Source organism: Rhipicephalus microplus, unplaced genomic scaffold (genome assembly GCF_043290135.1).
Source record: "Rhipicephalus microplus isolate Deutch F79 unplaced genomic scaffold, USDA_Rmic scaffold_12, whole genome shotgun sequence".
Classification (NCBI taxonomy): Eukaryota; Metazoa; Arthropoda; class Arachnida; order Ixodida; family Ixodidae; genus Rhipicephalus; species Rhipicephalus microplus.
Window position 1 is genome coordinate 30,506,297 of NW_027464585.1, and position 20,480 is coordinate 30,526,776.

The 20,480-nt window shown below is 48.3% G+C and overlaps 1 protein-coding gene across 4 annotated transcripts in view; it reads right to left on the reverse strand.

Moving 5' to 3' along the window:
• LOC119166716 (uncharacterized) overlaps window positions 1–20,480 on the reverse strand; it is a 178,329-nt gene that overhangs the window by 121,603 nt on the left and 36,246 nt on the right. For all 4 annotated transcript variants that reach the window (XR_012888477.1, XM_037418039.2, XM_037418040.2 and 1 more), the window contains exon 2: window positions 1,941–2,106. Coding sequence is in view for 3 of the 4 variants with exons in the window: in XM_037418039.2 (XP_037273936.2) it covers window positions 1,941–2,106 (166 nt within the window). In the remaining variant the exon portion in view is untranslated. The remainder of the gene's footprint in view (window positions 1–1,940; window positions 2,107–20,480) is intronic.

Below are 20,480 nucleotides of genomic sequence, written 5' to 3' on the forward strand. Positions count from 1 at the left end.
TTTGAAATTGCCGGTGGAGTTGGGAGGGGGGTGAAGGGGGCGCTTGTATAGGTTAGAGTTACTGTATATGCTATCTTAAGGTAGCAGAGTTGCGCATACCTTTTCCTTGCGCCCGCTATTTAGCGAGCGCTGTCACGTGATGCAAAGTGACGTGAAATGTTCAGTTTCATGGGGCGTAGCCAACTTTATATGCTCGATGGCACGGCACCTGCGCGTTCTTTGCCCACGCCGTATTCAGTCTCATTGTGACCGGCATTAAGAGCTTTTAGTTTGTGCGAATACTTCTATATGTTGCGGTGTTAACGAACAAAATCTGCACATCAGCGGGTCTTTACAGAATGCAAACATTTACGTAGTGTGAGCTACCCACTAGATAGGCTTTGCGTTTGCGGCTCTACCTCGAAAATCCCCCTTCGTTCGTTGGTACTGGCAATATCCGCAATGCGAAGACTCCATACATTGAGTCAAAATAAGCCGAGATACAAGCACCAATGCAATTTCATTGTTTCAGCTGGATTACCAAAGCTAGAATGGCCAGAACATCGAAGTCACAAAAGTGTGAGCCCCCACAGACTGGATAGATGGGGCCATCTAGCAGGGTCAAAGTGAACTAGGCCATCACAAATTGTTTTTGCAGAAACATTGTGCATCGTACGTGTGTAAAAACAGTGCAGCAGTGTTATTACAAATGAGTTACCTTTTTAATCATTTTCACCTGATATAAGTAATTGTTGAGTTTAATGTCCTAAACTAGCATATCATTATGAGAGACGTCGTAGTGGAGGGCTCCAGAAATTTTGACCACCTGGGGTTCTTTAACGTGCACCTAAATCTGAGCACATGGGCCTCAAGCATTTTCGCTAGCTATAATCATTAAGCTCCTCATTGCAACAGTGCAATATTGCTCAGTGCGTGTGAATAAGTCTGCAGCACGTTGCCCGCATCGGAACATCGCACTATATTTTTCTCCTGCGCGTGCGACAAGTGGCTTCACTGCACAGCCGTGGAACATAATGGCGGACCTATGCGCAACTCTGCTCCCATGGGGAGCATATACAGCAACTCTAGTATATGTGGGGGCACTTGCTCAGAATTTTGCGGTATGTCTCCTCTACAATCTGTTAGTATATATTTCACAAGGCCATGTCAGTGAAGCCGGCGTAAAACACATTCGCTAAACATGCGTTTTCCCACCGATATAACTTTCTTATTTATATTTATTTATTTATACACAGTGTAATAGGTCTAATATTCCAGGATTATGCTATCCAGTCAGTTAGGTCATTGCCCTATAAGGTTGGAGGACGCTGGATGGTTGAGGTGAGGCAATACTCTTCAGGCCGCTGGAGAGAGAAAGATACAATTTCCCACAGAGCTATTTTCGATCTGTCCACCTAACGATGTCCACAGTCCATTTTGGCAGAGGGCTTTCAATTATACGTAAAAGGGGTGAGGCGTAATATTTGCTTTTGACCACACTGATGCACCGAATTGACCAGCACATCCCCACCATGAGAAAGAAATGAACAGAACTTACAAAACAGGAATTCATCAAGCCTGAACTTGTATACGAGCGAGTCCCACATGTTAGAGAATGGTGCACGGAATGCGTACCGGCCTTCAAAGTACGTTACACTGGTGGCTGCATTAAATTTGCATATGTATTTTTGAATAAAAAGTATACTCAAGGGCAGACTTCCCTACATAAAAAAAAAAAAAAACTAGTTTGATAGCTTATGTGACCATAATCATGCAAAATAAAGGCTTCATTTGATTGACTGGTCGATATATAGATACATATGTACGAGTATTTCTGCAAATAAAGCAGTTGTTAGTGGCAACGCTCAGTTCCATGTTCGTTCTGGAAATTGTGATCTCTTGGGCCAATAGGAAGCCTGCACGAAACTCACGCAGATACTTAACATGGGCCAAGCCAGTACCTGCTGAGGAGGAGGAGGAGGTTGAGGCAATGGCCTTGGCAGCAGGAGCCGTCCCCCACTGGCTGCACTACCGTCTTGCTTGACCAGCAGAAGGATTTGACCAGCTTCTGGCCGCTGTGGCTGAGGCGGAGGCGGAGGGGGCCGTGGGGGCATCTTGCTCTCCTCCCTGAATCATTTGTTGATTCACTTATTGCACCCTCCAGGCTAGAGCATTGCATAGAGAAATGATGTACATTCACTGAGCAGTAATAATAGTAATAATTTATAGCATAATAATAATCCTTGAGGTTTTATGTCCCGAAACCATGATATGATTATGGGGGATGACACCATAATAAAAGAAGACTCGAAAGCAGCTGCGAGCTGCACGCGAGAGGGTGGCAGAGCAATCCAACCATGCACATCACAGGGATGACTCTGCATCGGCGCCCCGGTGTGTCCTCGTGCTCAATAAGTAAAGTAATCCGACAAAATTTGGAGGTTTTGGTCTTAGGTCGGTTGTGGACAAAAATTCAAGGTGGCAGCAGAAGATCCTTTCAGAAGAATGTGCACTTGTGCGTCTAATGAAACCCTTCATATATTATGCACGCATTCACAGTTTATACTGAACTGAAAAAAATCCTTGTGTGAAAGCTGTGTTATAATAGGGGGAAACTTCAAAATGTTCTAAAAATTTGTGACACCTTATAATGTAAACTCGAGGCACCGCACTGTAACAGTAGTAAGAAATCATGTCCATTTCTGAAAACTCTAAAAACTTGGGTTCCTAAGGGCCACTGCTGTGCGATTCTGCAGCGATGAGCAGGTTGAGAAAAAAAAATGATGGGAGGGGAGGTGGCGTTCTGCTTGATAACTGCCACATATTTCACGACTCCTGCACGGGGATGCTTGCTTAAGTATCTATTAGAGTTCTAGTACTAGACTACTGGGCCCCCCAGAGTGCTCGCATATGCAAGCTCCTAATGTTTTGTTGAACAGAGGCAGAAAGAAAGTGTACAATAGGATGTAAAAATGTGCTACGGTCTCCAGCACTATAACTTATTGTTACTTGGCTTTTTCAGCAACAAGCAACATAAATAAATTTAGTGTTATATCGCATTCCAACACTCAGGACAGTGAAATATTTTTGAACTCCTGTAGGACAGTTCCCCTCTGTTTTATCACATGATTATGCCTGTGTAGACATTAACTATCACTGGAACACTTACATTAACTTTATTGATCTATACTTCACATGGCCTTGCTTCCTTTCTTCCCAATTGTGACTTCAAAGAGACTCTGAAACACTTTTTGAGCATGGCCAGAAAACACTGTTGAATGGTACTCGAGGCTCCCGAGAACACACCAAGTAATTGTTTATAGTGAAGCACATGGCTTAGAATTTTCGATTAATTGTAAGAGACAGCTAATTATCAGTTTCTCTTCTATTGATAAATGACACTACAAGCTCAAAAATCACTGCACCACAGGCCAAGTATCAGCCATTGGCTGATTTGAGCACGGCGCACTTGGTCATTACTGGGGTTGCAGCGGGAAGCCACGACTTCCTTTGTAAAGTTGTGCAGGTGAGTTGGGGGGGGGGGAGGAAGAAAAAAAAAAGAAACAGCACTCAAGGTCACGAGGTCGGGAGTAAGAAGAAAAAAAAAACAGTGCTCAAGGTCACGAGACGGGCGTGACTTATTTCCTGCCTCGTGAAACCTCTCGTTACAAATCTTTGCAACTCCACTTGTACAGGATGGATTCTAAAAAATTTTTGCGCCGACAATTCACAATGCCATAGGCTCCTTTAGTGACAAAGTGACCATAAAAACTGGGGTCAGCAAAGGAAGAAATTCCAAAGACTATATTCAAAACCTGCGCTGAATTGAATGAATCTGCACAGCTTCCTCTCAGAAAAATTCTGGTACACTGAGAAATCGCCAAGTGCATAGCTAAGAGCAGGCATCCCTCTGCACACAGTCAAGACTAAACTATATAAACCACAGTAGAGCATATTTGAGCCGCGGACGCCGCCGCATACAGAACTAGCGTGTATCATACTGAAACCAGTGCCCCCACAATGTGGGTTCACCCCTTCCCCCCCAAAAAAGCTTACCTCAAAACCACGTTAATTTACATAATGAATACACCAGCCCTGTTTGTTTTAAAGTTGTTTGGCTCCCAGATACATACCGTGCTTGCAGGAGAAGGGAAAGAAGGAGCATGCATCATGGCACAGGGTTATGTGCGGCAAAGCTGCACTTAAAGAAAGAAGTGCGCGCAAAGAAGTGCGCATTAAAGTGGAACTGCATGAAGAGTTTCTGACACGATGCATAGAAAATGTTGCCATGGACGAAAGGGCACCCGGATAGAAAGAAAGCAGCCGCGTTCTCTTGCAGCATACATCAGGTTGCTACATTTTGGTTGAAAAGCTACGCCAGCTTCTTAAAGGTTCTGTCCAGATGATTATGACGATGATAATGAAGTGGTGGCATGTCCAGAAGTGCGACAGCCGAAATAGAATTTGGAGCAATTTTGCAGCAGCAAAATGTTATTTTTGAAGAAAAAAAATCCAAATTAGGAGCAAGCCACAGGGAAATAAACACTCATTTTTTATCACGAAAGACCACATTTGGAGCAGTATGAAAATGAAGTATCTAAAAAAATGCACAAACCATTCTACATCCACTAAATCCTGCAGAGTGAATATGAACACTACTATTTCAATAGAAGTAGTATTTTGAACGAGCCCACGCAGCAAACAATCATAAAGTGCACATTGACATTGCCCATGTCTGTCGAATCCTTTGACAGACTCTGAAGATTGAAATGTAGATTAGCCAAGCTTGCAAACTTGAGATTTGGGATTCGTAAAACTATGGTGCCTAGGGGGGGTAGCATGACGGGCGCTGCTTTCTCGCCGTGGTATAGGGGCGCGCAAATACAGTGAAAATCCTGGCCGCCGCCAGGGGCGCTAGTGTACTAAGATGCGCTTGCCACGCATGCTTGGGCTCGTTCATTCTCTCTCTGCTGTGCCGTTGCCTCGTTCAGATGCTTCGCCTCTGCCATTGTTGTTTGTCTGGCCAGGTGTTCTGGGCTGTGTTCTGACCTGTCCGGCATGTTCAGCAAACCGACCTTGTGCTGGTTCGCAGAACACAGGCCATGTTAGTCACCCGACTGAGCCAGGACAAACAGGAAAATGCTTGCAGGATCATTCGGCAATAATGTGCTAGTAATGACCATGTGAATCTGGCACAGTTCCTGGTGACTGTATTTTGCTTATCTTTATATAATCTTGCAAGAGAACCCAAGAGTGGGAACTCCCTCGCAGAGTTTGTAAAAGCTCTTTGTAACACTTCGGCGCCAGCCTCAAGTGATTCCATTTTTGGCATACGAGACATCATAGAAGACATCTTGGAAGTTGGAGATGTTTACGGCGTTAGGTCTGCACTGCAGTCTTCAAGTGGTGATCACAGTAGCTATGTCGTTCAGAAAAGTGACAGCTGTCTCAATTATTTACTTACTGATTATGTTGCTAAAAAGTTGAACAAGAAAAAGCTCCTGTAATGAGTGCATTCATGATCTTGCCACCATGAAACTCGGAGCCACTGTCACACCAAACAGTGAGTTAGTGAAGGTATTTGACAGGGGAGGCTTACTGTATCCTTGTGAAAATCTGGCCGCACTGGTGAAAACTTTGGAGGATGCATTTACTTTTTTTTTTCTGGTGAAAAATTGCACTCCTTCAGTATACGAGATTTCATAAGTTCTTTGCAAAAATCAAGCTGAATAGAGCTGGATGCGAAATTCACAGCAAAGAACTGACTGCAAAAGTAGTCCAGCTTTTCCTGCTCACGTGTATGCACTTAGCAATATCTTTAAACAAAGATACAAATGTCCAAAGGAAGAGCCAGAAACTCTTGAAGTTGAGAAGGTGCACGTAATTTGACTTTTTAAAGTAACATATAGAGAAGTATGTGTGTCAGGAGTATGTGATCACAAATGTTCCATAAATAAAGAAGTAGTACCATATTTTTCTTAAAAGTATTTATTTTGCATCTAAGGCTCAAGTTCACAAATGTCATTTGTCCTAGTGTAGAGAGAACGATTGCTAAAATAAAAAAAAGTGTCCAATGTATAAAATAACCTCCAGATACAACATTCCCTTCTCCCATCCAAGTTTCTCAACAAAAAGGGGCGAGACAAATGATTTGAATATTTTACACTGAAGGGAATCCAACCCCTTAAAAGTACGAAAAAATGAATTGGAGGGGGGGGGGGGGGGAGGTAGAGGAGGGAGACAGAAAAAAAAAAGCAGGACATGCAGGACATTCCAGCCATGTATACTCACTTTGAACAACAGCTAACTGTTTACATTTCACCAAGAGAGACAACACTCTAAAGGCAGTTTATCTATGCATGCGAACCAGTGGTTTCGCTCAGCTGAAGTATGTAAAAGCAGCATTAAAAGAATGCAAGGTGATTTTAATGACACAGGACAAAGGCTGAATTGGTTCATGCGGCACGCCAGTTCTGTCGGAATTTAAAGCATTTTGTGCTATTTCTTTTTTTTTTTCAATGACTTAATGCCACTCGAAATTTGCAACATATTCTTCTTAGCGAATTAAACATGTAGCACCTTAAAAACCGTGGGTGCAGTGTGTAAGCGATTGTCTAAAATGAGAGAAAGTCTAGCGGCTATGTGCAAAGCAGGCAAATGCCACCCCAAGCACCTATGGCGCAGGTGGTGATATCTGGTGTGGCCGCCATCTTTCATTGTGAAATCGTGCAGCCCTCCGCGCTCCCCGTCACACTTACCCCTCAGCCCATGTTAGTAAAACTAAGGACTAGAGGTGGCAAAAAAAGAGAAAGAGATGGCAAAAGAGATACTGTTCGAGTGGCCAACGGAAGTCGAACATCGGTGCTTGGCATGTGTACTGCCCGCGTTACTGTTGCCGGCCACCACACTTCCGTTTTTTTCGCAGTCCTCGATGCTTGCCCACACGACGTCATCCTTGGAATTGATTTCTTAGCCACCCACATCGATTGTTCTACCGGTATCTTAAGACTCGAATTGCCTTTGTGCACCGATTTCACTCCTCCAAGTCGCATTCGGCTACGATTCGTGTAGTCTCTATGGCTACCGCCCCAGGCTGCTATGTACATTCCTGTGTCGCCCTTTCCGTCCGTTCCTGATGGAGACTTTCTGGTGGCTCCCCTCATTGATTTGACCCTTACGCACCACATCACACTACCACATGCTATAGTGGTAGTTGCTAACAACACGGCGCTACTTCCAGTTCTGAACTTCTTTACGTTGACCCAAGCTCTTCCCCAAGCCATCACATTAGCCGATCTTTCCACCTTTGATGATTGTTCGATTTGTTCTTTTACCCCTGACACTAAGACCGTCGCGAAACCTCTCATTACTTCGCAATATAAGGCAGTTCTCAACAAAATGATATACGGCGACCTCTTACCTTCCAAGTTGCAGCGCTCCGGGGTGTTCTATTTTCTTACCTGGATATCTTTGACATCGACGACAGTCCCCTGGGCTGCACAAGTGCCGTAACCCACCGCATTGACACCGGCGACGCCAGTCCACTCAAGAAATGCCCTTATCGCTTCTCATATGCTGAGCACCAAGTTATACAGACGGAGGTCGAGAAAGTGCTGAGCAAAGACGTCATTGAGCCTTCATCAAGTCCTTGGGAATCCCCTGTGGTCTTAGTTAAAAAGAAGGACAACATCTGGCGCTCTTGCGTCGACTATCGCCACCTGAATTAGATCACCAAGAAGGACGTTTAACTTCTACCCCGAATCGATGATGCACTCGACTGCCTACACGATGCCAACTATTTCTCGTTCCTTGACCTTGGATCTGGAGTGGCGAATTTCGGTCGACGACCGCGACCGCGAGAAGACAGCATTCATCACACCCGACGGCCTTTACCAATTCAAGGTCATGCCTTTTGGGTTCTGCCATGCCCCGGCTACTTTTGAATGTATGATGGACTCTCTTCTCCGCGGTTTCAAATGACCGACCTGCCTTTGCTATCTGGACGATGTAATCGTTTTCTCACCCTCCTTTGAAAGCCACCTGTTTCGTCTCTCGGCAATTCTTGACGTTTTTCATTGCGCTGGTCTCCAACTGAATTCGTCGAAATGCTCAATTGGACGCGGGTAGATTAAACTACTCGGCCACTGGTGTTCAAACTGACCCTGACAAAGTCCGTGCAGTTCAATAATTCCCGGTTCCGCGTTCCACACAAGAAGTTCGCAGTTTTATTGGGCTCTGCTCATACTCCCGCCGCTTTGTCTTCAACTTCGGGGATATTGCTAGGCCCCTCACAGATCTCCTCAAAAAGAATGTGGCCTTTTCTTGAGGGAAGGACCAAAAACATTCCTTCGCGTCGTTGATTACCGCCCTCACATCACCACCTGTGTTGGCTCATTTTGATTCAGTGGTTCGAACAGAGCTTCACACCGATGCAAGCGGCCATGGCATTGGTGCTATACTCGCTCAGATACAGAATGGCACCAACCGTGTGATAGCCTACGCTAGCCGCCTTTTGTCGCAAGCGGAACAAAATTATTCCATCACAGAGCGGGAATGCTTAGCCCTCGTTTGGGCCATTGCGAAATTCCGTTCGTACTTATACGGACGTCCGTTCGCAGTCATCATGAACCATCATGTGCTTTGCTGGCTGTCGACGCTTAAGGACCCTACAGGAAGACTCGGCCGATGGGCACTTCGACTACAGGAGTACACATTCTCAGTTGTGTACAAATCTGGAAAGCTGCCCAGCGATGCTGACTGCTTATCCTGGCACGCCGTTGATCCACCTAACTCCACTGATTTGGAATCCAATGCCTGCATTTTAGCCATTACTGACTTTCTGAACGTGGCCGACGAACAGCGCCGAGATTCATCGCTGCTCACCATCATTGACCGCCTTCAATCGCATCATACTGACCATTCCCTTAGCAGATTCCTGCTTCAAGACAACATTTTTTACCACCGCAACTTACACCCCGACGACGCAGAACTTTTACTCGTCGTACCACATCACCTGCGAAAGGATGTTCTGTGACAATTCCATGACGCTCCAACTTCTGGACATCTAGGAGTCTCCAGAACTTACGGCCGAGTTTGACGGCGAGTATTTTGGAAGGGTCTCTACCACTCCGTTCGCCGTTACGTCACATCTTGCGACCTCTGCCAGCGCCGAAAGAAGCTTACAACTCCCCCTGCCGGTCTTGTTCAACCTATTGAAGTTCCAGCCGAGCCGTTTTATCGAGTGGGGTTGGACTTCCTAGGTCCTTCTCCTACTTCTACAACTGGAAATAAGTGGATTGCAGTGGCCACAGATTATGCCACTCGGTATGCAATCACTCGAGCGCTACCAACCAGCTGCGCAACTGAGGTTGCCGACTTCCTGCTCTACGACATTATTTTGCAGCATGGTGCTCCGTCTCACCTGCTCACAGACCGTGGTCGCTACTTTTTATCTCTTGTGGTTGATGATCTACTCCGATCTTGTGCTACCCATCACAATTTCACCACATCTTAGCACCCTCAGACTAACGGCTTTACGGAGCGACTAAACCGCACATTGACAGACATGCTTTCCATGTATGTATCTATTGACCACACTGATTGGGACATAGCTCTGCCGTTTGTCACCTTCACCTATAACTCGTCGCCTCAGGACACAGCGGGCTACTTCCCTTTTTATCTACTTTTCGGACGTCATCCCTTACTGCCCTTCGACACACTGCTTTCATCAGACGGCTCATCCTCCCCTTCGTACGCTCAGGATGTGATCACACGTGCCCTCACGGCACGCACGGTAGCCCGCGCTCGGTTATCGTCATCGCAGACAGCACAAAAGTCTCTTTACGACCGTCGACATAGGGACGGCTTTTTTTCTGCGGGATCTCTTGTTCTCCTGCGGCTCTCATCTCGACGTGTTGGCCTCAGCGAGAAACTACTATCGCGATACGCTGGGCCCTACCGAGTCCTTTGTCAGGTCACACCTGTGACCTACGAGATCGCCGCTATCATAAACTTATCGGCTGCTGCACCCAGAACAAAAGTAGTCCACGTTTCTTGTCTCAAGCCCTACAACGCGAACTCGTTCATTTAACAGGCACTAAGATGGTGTCTTACTGGCCGGGGTGATGACAGGTGTATAGAACTGTCGCTCTGCACAGCTAAATGGCACCCAAAAGGAGGAAGATGACAACATGGTTGTTGTGGGTTGGACTCTCGAGTTTTCCCTGTTGGCCTGCATGACTGTGCGCTCTTTCAGCCGTTAGCAAGACCCGCTGTCCGTGAACAAATCTTCCCCGTAACAATATGTACAAATGTTGTACGCATATACATATGTTAAGCTGTCACATGCTTACTGTTGTGTAACGATACTAACAGCAACAGAGGTATTGGCAACACCAGAAGCGGTAAGCTGATAAAGAGAGCTTGGGCAAGCAGGGATAGTGGCCCCGGACACTCCTAGATAAACGAGCTTTAGTAGATGACGCTTCACTACAAATATCGTTAACCTGGCGTGGGGGCTGTATGGTAAAGTACATCTGCACTGTTTATAAAATTGGATATCCAGCACTGCAACCACAAATGACATTTCTTGAATATTATGGACTACTTGAAAAGCAGTTCCAAGACCTAGCGCGGCTCTGTGGTAGAATACTTGTTTGCCACACAGATTGCTGGGGTTCGATTCCTGCTGAAACCATGGTATTTATTCTACGCGCTTGTTGGATTGACGTTGCCGATGTCATCTCTTAGAGACGAACCTCCTTAAAGCCGACCTAAACTCTGTTTCACCACTTTGGTTCAGCACTACCAAAGCTACGGGGTGTAAGAAAGCCACACGCTTGCTCAGCGAAACGTAGTCATACATTCAAGAGCCTTAAAATTGATAGGGTTGGCTAGAATTGGCATATATTCAGTGTATTTTACGCCACATCAATACATGATGTTTATTCTTCTTTGTATTTAATTATTTGTGTCAGTCACCATTGATAACTGTGTATGCAAATCAACAAGGCAGCCCCCATGCAGAAGTGACTGTCCACTTCTATTCGGACTTGCTCTTACTACACGCCTACTGTGGAGACAGCAGCAAACAAATGGTGAAATCAGCCATCGATTTGCTTCATCTTATTCTAGGATTGAAGCAGCAGGTAGGTTTTGTCAATATTAGCAAGATATGCAGCTTGCTTAGCCGCACCGGCTAAGCCTAACACACCGAGGCAGTGTTCGGACTGCGTCGTCGGACCAAGAACACTGATCTCCGAATATCGGACATCCCACCTCACACAGCTTTCCTTGCGCGTCAGATCCTCCTTCGGTGGAAACAAAAAGAGAGAAAAAGAGCGTTGCAGTGGGATACACGAAGGAATGCGTCGACGGAGAAACATGCATACGAGAGCCACAAACAGCATCGCAGAGAAACAGCCACAAAGTGAAGGTATCTGCTGGCATGACATTTTACCGATCTTCATCAGATCAAGAAATTCATGCTTCTTCAAGTTCCCAGTGTAGTTGCTTGTTTAATAGCTTCACTGCATAGGTTAATAAGCTGGCCAGATTAACTACAATTTGTTGAGCAGACACCGTGAATACGGTGAGCAGGCGACACGGCACGATAGAATACATGTGGAGGGGCCAAGTGCCCTTCATATTGACTGAAAACCTGTAGCCTCCCCAGTGCTGAAGGGAACTTCTGAAATAGAGTATAGTTGGCATCCATCATGCTCCATACAAAACACAAACCGAAACTGAACATCTGCATCTTTCCGTCCGTCCATTTGTATGGCCGTCCGACCAGGAGTCATACCATCCGTGCATATGTCCACCTGTCGGTCCGTCCATGCATCTTTCCATCCATTTGTTCATCCTTTAAACTAGTCGACGACTTCAATGTAGTGATTATGGGTTTTAGGACCAATAGCTTCGCCCACTCATCGTCATGAACTTCTTGGAGATGCACTGTTTTTTTTCTTAATGCTCGCGAATAAAAATTACCTATGTCTGTTTGCACCGTTATTTAGTTGATATTGTTGCGAATGTATTTACTACTTTAGAGTAGAAAAGTACTCCAGCAGTCAAGATGGCAGCCGTTGTGTATTTTCGAACAGCCCAAAAAACGTCGTCGTCTTCTTCTTCGCACCGCCCGCATAGCTGCATAGCCGCGAACCCGCAACATCGACCTCCGGCGGCGAAAAGCGCCGACCCGGCGCTTGTTAGCAGGTGTTGGACGAGATGTACGGCTTGAGGCGAGCGACGTGGACGATGTCGGAAGATGTGGAAGGTATCGAAGGGTTTAGAGGTGCTATTTCATAGGTAACATCAGTTACCTGCCGTAGCACACGATAAGGTCCGGAATACTTGGGTAGAAGCTTTTCAGCCAGACCAACATGTCGCGACGGAGTCCACAGAAGAACGAGGTCACCTGGACTAAAGTGGACGTCCCGATGGTGGCTGTCATAGCTACGTTTCTGACGGAGCTGCGAGTCCGAAAGGCGCTGGTGGGCAATCTGACGGGCTTTCTCCGCGGTGCTAATAGCGCGGCGAGCATATGCTGTGGACAGGTCGGCAGGGTTGGGTACAAGCGTGTCGAACGGCAATGTCGGGTCTCTTCCATACAAAAGGTAAAAGGGAGAATATCCAGCAGTGTCGTGGCGTGAGCTATTGTAAGCGAAAGTGACAAAGGGTAGCGCAATGTCCCAGTCACGATGATCCGTCGACACGTACATGGCGAGCATGTCAGTGAGTGTGCGATTCAGACGTTCTGTGAGGCCGTTTGTTTGAGGATGGTAGGCCGTCGTAAGCTTGTGCTTGGTTGCACAAGAACGAAGTAGATCGTCAATTACCTTAGATAAAAAGTAGCGACCGCGATCGGTGACCAGTTGACGAGGAGCACCATGATGTAAGATGACGTCTTGAATCAAAAAGTCGGCGACATCTGTAGCGCAGCTGCTTGGAAGAGGTCTCGTAATTGCGAAACGGGTCGAGTAATCTATGGCGACGGCGACCCACCTGTTACCGTCGGTAGAAAGAGGGAAAGGGCCCAGCAGGTCGAGGCCGACACGATAGAAAGGCTCGGCAGGTACGTCGATCGGTTGAAGGAGCCCGGCGGGGTGTACCGCTGGCCTTTTGCGGCGTTGGCACGACTCACAAGACCTAACATAACGTTGTACAGAACGGTAGAGGCCGGGCCAGAAAAAGCGTCGGCGGACACGGTCGTACGTTCTGGCAACACCAAGGTGGCCAGCCGTTGGTACATCATGTAGTTGCTGAAGTACGGTCGAGTGCAAATGAGTGGGTATTACGAGTAGTAGTTCGTTTCCCACATGGTGCATGTTGCGGCGGTATAAAATGCCGTCTATGACAACGAACATGCGAAGCGAACTGTCTGTACAGCCTGTGTTCAGGCGGTCGATTAGCTCGCGTAGGGACGCGTCACGCCGTTGCTCACATCCCATGTTGCCGAAAGCAGAGAGCGATGAAATACAGATGGACGCGTCGTCGGTTACTAGATCTGGAGCGTCAACGGGGTACCGAGAGAGGCAGTCGGCGTCTTGGTGTAAACGGCCAGACTTGTAAACCACTGTGTATGTGAATTCCTGGAGGCGCAGAGCCCAACGAGCAAGGCGCCCCGTTGGATCTTTGAGGGCTGAAAGCCAGCATAGAGCGTGATGGTCAGTGGTAACTGTGAAAGGCCGGCCATATAAATAGGGGCGGAATTTACCAACTGCCCATACAAGCGCCAGGCACTCGCGTTCCGTAATAGAGTAATTGCGTTCGGCAGGAGAAAGGAGCCGGCTGGCATACACAAGAACTCGATCGTGACCGGATTGACGCTGGGCTAAAACCGCGCCAATACCGTAGCCACTAGCATCAGTGCGGACCTCGGTTGGAGCAGACGGGTCGAAGTGGGCGAGAATCGGTGGCGTGGTCAGAAGTGTTATGAGCTGGGAAAAGGCCGTGCCTTGATCAGGACCCCACTCAAATGGTACATCTTTCTTCAAAAGATCAGTGAGGGGGCGTGCGACCTCTGCGAAGTTTTTGACAAATCGTCGGAAATATGAGCATAGGCCCACAAAACTTCGAACGTCCTTGACACAAGTCGGTACAGGAAAATCCAGGACAGCTCGGACTTTGTCGGGATCGGGGCGGATGCCGGAGGAGTCAACGAGATGCCCTAGAATAGTAACTTGGCGATGCCCAAAATGGCATTTCGAAGAATTAAGTTGGAGCCCAGCCTCTCGAAATACTGAAAGAATTGAGGAAAGGCGCTCGAGGTGAGACTTAAAGGTTGGGGCAAACACAATCACGTCGTCCAGATAACACAGGCAGATAGACCATTTAAAGCTGCGCAAAAGCGTGTCCATCATCCGCTCGAACGTTGCCGGCGCATTGCACAAGCCAAACGGCATTACCTTGAATTGGTAGAGACCGTCAGGCGTTACAAAGGCGGTCTTCTCCCGGTCGAGGTCGTCCACGGCGATCTGCCAGTAACCGGAGCGTAAGTCTATCGAAGAAAAATAGGTTGCGCCATGAAGGCAGTCCAGGGCATCATCAATACGAGGAAGCGGGTAGACATCCCTTTTGGTGACCTTGTTTAAATGCCGATAGTCCACGCAGAAACGCCAGGTATTGTCCTTCTTTTTAACTAGGACTACAGGGGACGCCCACGGACTCGATGAGGGCTCTATGATGCCTTTTGTGAGCATCTTATTCACCTCCTGTTGGATAACTTGGCGCTCTGATGGTGACACTCGATAGGGACGCCTGTGAATTGGAGCTGCATCACCGGTATTAATGCGATGTTTGACTTGCGATGTTTGACCTATGGGCCTACCGTCAAAGTCAAATATGTCCGAATAGCTCGTGAGAAGATCAGTGAGGTCTTTGACCTGAGACGGCAACAGGTCTGAGGCAATCATCTTAGTTACATTGTTGAGCCGTGTAGAGTTGGCTGCGTCGGTGCTATGCGGGTTCGGCGAGGCGACTGTGGCCAGTTCACGTGACACTGATGAGATCTGGCACTCGTGTGACGGTGAAAGAGTGGCGAGAACAATGCCTTGTGGTAGGATTTGAGGGCTGAGTCCGAAGTTCAGAAGAGGAAGGCACGTCTTGTTCGCTGTGACAGTTAATATGGTGTACGGGGAGGAAACGTTGCGGGCCAGTAAAACACCGGGAGAGGGAAAGACCACGTAATCCCCATCCGGAACACTGGGATATGGTTCAACTGTGACACAAGTTAGGGCTTGGGGTGGGAGGCGAACAAACTCAGCGCACGAAAGCTTGTTCTGTACCATCTTCGACTCTTCGGTGGCCGCAGGCAAGTCAAGTTGCACGACGCCGGCTGAGCAGTCAATTACAGCGGAGTGGTCGGACAAAAAATCGAGTCCAAGGATGACGTCATGTGGACAGTGAGCGAGAACATGGAATAGAACGGACGTCTGGCGGTCGGCGAATCTCACACGCGCGGTGCACATTCCGAGCACAGCCGGGGTCGCTCCACTAGCGACACGTACAAATAGGGACTCTGGCGGCGTAAGGACCTTGTTTAATCGTGCGCGGAGGTCAGAGCTCAGAATTGAAATATGTGCGCCGGTGTCAATAAGGGCAGTAACAGGAAGGCCATCCACTTCTACATCAAGCAGGTTTTTGTCCGTAGTCAAGGTCAGCAGAGGGTTTTCAGGTCGGGAGTCCAATGCAGCGTCACCTCCGGGAGCTGCATTGCTCAGTTTTCCGAAGAAGGGCGTCCACCAGGGTGGGGCGACGAATAGCGGCGGTGCTGAGGTGACCTGGAGCGACGGTCATGCGGGGACGGCGAACGGCTGGACCGGCGGACTGGTGTCGCAGGAGTGCCATTGTACGGTCCATCGTCACGAGCGCTGTACTGCAGGGGCCGGTGGTTGTCGTCACGTCGATAGCCAGGAAACGACCGAGGTGGATACGTGCGGAAACGACAGTAGCGGGAGATGTGTCCTACACCATGACAATGAAAACATATAGGCTTGTCGTCCTGTGTCCTCCACTGAGCAGGATCACGATAGCGGCGGAATCTTTCTGGTGCAGGAGAAGGCGCTATGGTACTGACCCGAGGTTCCGTCAACGAACATACAGGCTGCAGCCCAACGTTTGCCAGCTCCTCTCTCACGACCTGTTGGATCAACGAGATCGTTGGTCGATCATCAGATGGGCGGGTCAGAAAAGACGGAGACGCGGCCTCGATTTCTCTACGAACGATGCGAACCACACTCTCGTTGTTATGTGGTTGACTGCATGGCGGCTGAAGGTCCTCGCAAGATGACGTAGCGGCCGTGTTCGGAAGACGCAAGAAATTCTTGGCGACCCGGCGACTCTTCAGCTCTTCGAATCGGCGGCACTCTTTGATGATGTCATCAATGGTGGAACAGTCTTTGGAAACCAGTATGTTAAAAGCATCATCTGCAATGCCTTTAAGTAAATGGCTTACTTTGTCTTCCTCGGACATGTTGGGGTCGGCACGATGGCAAAGGGCGAGAACGTCAAGGATGTAGGTGACATATGATTCGGTCGTAGTTTGTGCCCGACCAGAGAGTTCTTTAGAAGCGGCCCGCTGGCGTCCGACGGCCTTACCAAACAGGTCACGAAGCTTCTGTTTGCAAGTATCCCAGCTGGTTATGTCCGCTTCATGAGCCTCGAACCACGCGCCAGCTGTTCCGCAGAGATAGAAGCCAACGTTGGCGAGCATCATCGTAGGGTCCCACCGGTACACTGCTGCAAACCGCTCGAACTTCGGAATCCAGTCGTCAACGTCAACATGGTCGGTGCCGCAGAAGTTGCCAGGGTCGCGCGGTTGCGTCAATACGACCGGCTGTACAGGCTGCGCCGGAGTCGCGGCTGAAACAGGAGCGGCAGAATTGGTTTCTGTTGCCATGGTCGGGCAGTCGAGAACACGTCCGCTTCGAAGTTCCGTCTTGCGTCGTACCCAGCGCCACCACCAAAATGTTGCGAATGTATTTACTACTTTAGAGTAGAAAAGTACTCCAGCAGTCAAGATGGCAGCCGTTGTGTATTTTCGAACAGCCCAAAAAACGTCGTCGTCTTCTTCTTCGCACCGCCCGCATAGCTGCATAGCCGCGAACCCGCAACAATATAAACCATCAATAACCTTCAGTGCATTGTGCTTTACAGTTGGCCTGGCCTTAATCCTATGTGACAACTGTTTTGCAGAAAGTACATGTGTACTATATATAAAGTTGGATAGCCCATTATTGCATCCCCAATTGACGCTTCACGGACATTACAGTGTATTTGTAAAGTGGTTGCAAGACCTGGCTTGGCTTTGTGGTAAAATACTTGGTTGCCACGCAGAATGCTAGGGTTCGATTCCTCTTGGGACCCCGACATTTTTTCTTTACATTCATCAGGTCAACACAGCCAATTCTAGCTTTATCTTAACGTGATAAAAATTGCCCATGTGTGTTCTCGCTCTTCCTGGGTAGATATAAAGTGTCAATCACGTGTGGCACATACCCACATGCCAGTGGCCCATACCCACTCACAGAGATGTGCCACTGTCTGGTGAAAGTGTTTGACTCAAGTAAAGGGGGTGATTATGATAGCACCCATATACAAGCGGCTAGATAGATAACTTAGATAGATGCCAAAGGGCTTGCGGTACACAAATAAATGCTTCACATTTAAGAGACAATCATGCAGAGTGTGATTTATATATGAATCATAAAGCAACAATTTCCACAAGAACTTCAAAATGCATCATATAGAAGAAAACCCCGAAGGTAATTATGTGAAACATGCACCCTCAAAAACTGAACACAACCAGAGGTAACAAAAAAAAAAGCAGATAAGTTTGCCAACTTACACATAATGAAGACACTTATGAAACTAACCACATAAAATATGCCCTTAATACGCAGCATTGAAAGCACACAAAAGCAGACTAGTGGACCAGCCTGCTCCAGCTGTTGTTTATGCTTGCTTAGAAATTTAAAAAAGTAACAGTCCCTGTGAGCCATGCTCGTACTCCATTCTGGGAGTTTTTGCGATCTTCTTCGACGATCTTCTTCGATCTTCTTCGACGAATTGTAAATGTGGTTGTTGAGTGGATCGCAGTCTAATGAATCAGGCTTAAGCTGAGCAAGTAAGGCTTGTTCAAAGACTAGTGTCAGTACATTGACCATAAGGTGGTCACTGCTTACACGAAACGATTTTAAGTTCTTGCATGGATCTTCTAAGGCCCAAAGGTCTTTCTCCACAATACGACATATCTTCAGCCCATCCTTCGACGACACAACAAGAACACTGTTGGTTTTCACAGCTGTGAGTATTGGAAGCTCGATGGACAATACCATAGTGCAGAATTCATCATAGAATGTGCAAGCACCGATTTTTGGTGCCACAAAACTTGCTATATATGACACTACTGCGCCAACAACAGATGAAGAACTTTTTAGAAAATCCACCCGCACGGGGTGATAACTCATAGTGAAAAAACAAACAGCCAAGAAGTACACACACACAGCGTTGACTTACATAAAAAAGCTTTATTCTTCAAACCATGCATATTGCCACATGGTTTGCTTGGGTGAGATCGAAGTGTGAAAGAAGACGAAGACGATCTCCCTGAGCCGCTGCTTGAGTAGTCGACTAAACGAGCCCATTTTTTTATCAAGTTTGTCGAGAGTAACGTGACAAGACTGGTGGAGTTGCTGGGTACAACGTCTTGCAATCCACCCGATGCCCAAGACCCCGTCCAGCAGCCGGAACACAAGCCCTGCACCCGTGGACACTCCTGTTCATAGAGTAAGCCGCCGCCAACGAGGCCTACCGCCTGAGACACCAACCACTGACGCAGCGACTATGACTTCGACACAAGATCCCATGCAAGCTCCGACACCTTCCACGCCGATATACTGCACCGTCCAGAACCCGCTCATGCCTAGCCCCTTTCACGGAGCGCAGCATGAAGATGTTGACGACTGGCTGAGTGAGTTCGAACGTGTCGCAGCGATCAATTACTGGGATGATGCCGCGAAGCTCCGGAACGTGTACACGTGCCTAAAAGACGGTGCCAAGACGTGGTTTTTGAACAGGGATGATGTTCTGACATCTTGGCGCGAGTTCCAGCGTCGCCTCCTGGAGACCTACAGGAGTCCCGACCGCCGCGAACGGGCGGAGCGTGCACTTCAATCACGCATCCAGATGCCCAACGAGACCGTCTCGATGTACGTCGAGGACATGACACGGCTTTTCAAGCGAGCAGATCCTGCTATGGCAGAAGAAAAAAAGTTGCGCCACCTCATGCGTGGTGTGAAGGAACAACTTTTTGCTGGTTTGGTGCGTAGTCCCCCCAAAAGTGTTGCTGAGTTTCTTACTGAAGCGGCAACAATGGAGCGAGTACTGCACCAACGGTCTGCCCAGTTTGACCGTCAAGTGAATGCTGCCTCAACTCCCGAGATTTTCGCCACCCCTGGGAGCAAGAGCCCCGAATGGATTCGCGAGATCATTCGATCTGTCGTCCGGGAAGAAATGGAAAAGATGTACGGGACAAGGCAAATCGATGTTGGTTCTATCACCAGTGTCATCCGCGACGAGGTCCAGCAGGTGCTGCACGCCCATCGTTTTCCGCCCACGTCGGTTGATCTGGAAACGGCTCCTGTGTCCACTGACAGTCGCCGTCGTACGTACGCGGAAGCCTTGCGATCTGCCACTCCTCTTTCGGGTCAAGGAGTCCCGATCCAGCCAGTGCCGCACGTCCCGATCCAGACAGTGACGCATGTCCCGATCCAGACAATGCCATACGTCCCGATCCAGACAATGATGCCGTCAGTCGCGATTCAGTCAGCGCACGCCGATTTGGACATCGATAGTCGCCGTAAACCGACGCGCAAGTCTGATCTCTGGCGTACGCCAGACAGACGACCCCTCTGCTATCATTGCGGTAAGGCTGGTCACATTTACCGCGAATGCCCATATCGGCAACTTGGACTGCGCGGATTTTCCGTCAATTCCCCTCGTCCCCGAATTGGTCAAAGGCCAAGGGATATCGAAGAATATCTCGCGCAACAGCGTGCACCCTTTACACGACGGCAATCGCGGTCACCATCTCCAAGGAGACCCGCAGCCACTGGGCCACGTTTTGGGGTGACGGCACGGGAACACTCCCCGAGCCCTCGTCGGGACAACTGAAGGCAGCGGCCTTCGGGGGCAAGGTCGCTGGGACTCAAAGTGCGGAAGACCTCCCATCGATGCTTGCACGCAACGCCGAAGGCATTTCGTCCGAGAATAATCGCAGGGCCGAAGAAACGCCGACATCCGCATCTGAACTTAGTGACCGCGTGTCGCTCGACATACCTGTGCTGGTTGACGGTCTTCAGGTCAGTGCATTGGTAGACACTGGTGCAGACTATTCGATCATCAGCGGGAGGCTAGCGAAAGATCTCAGGAAAGTGATCACGCCGTGGAATGGAACGCGAATTCGAACAGCTGGAGGACACGTTGTAACACCGCTGGGT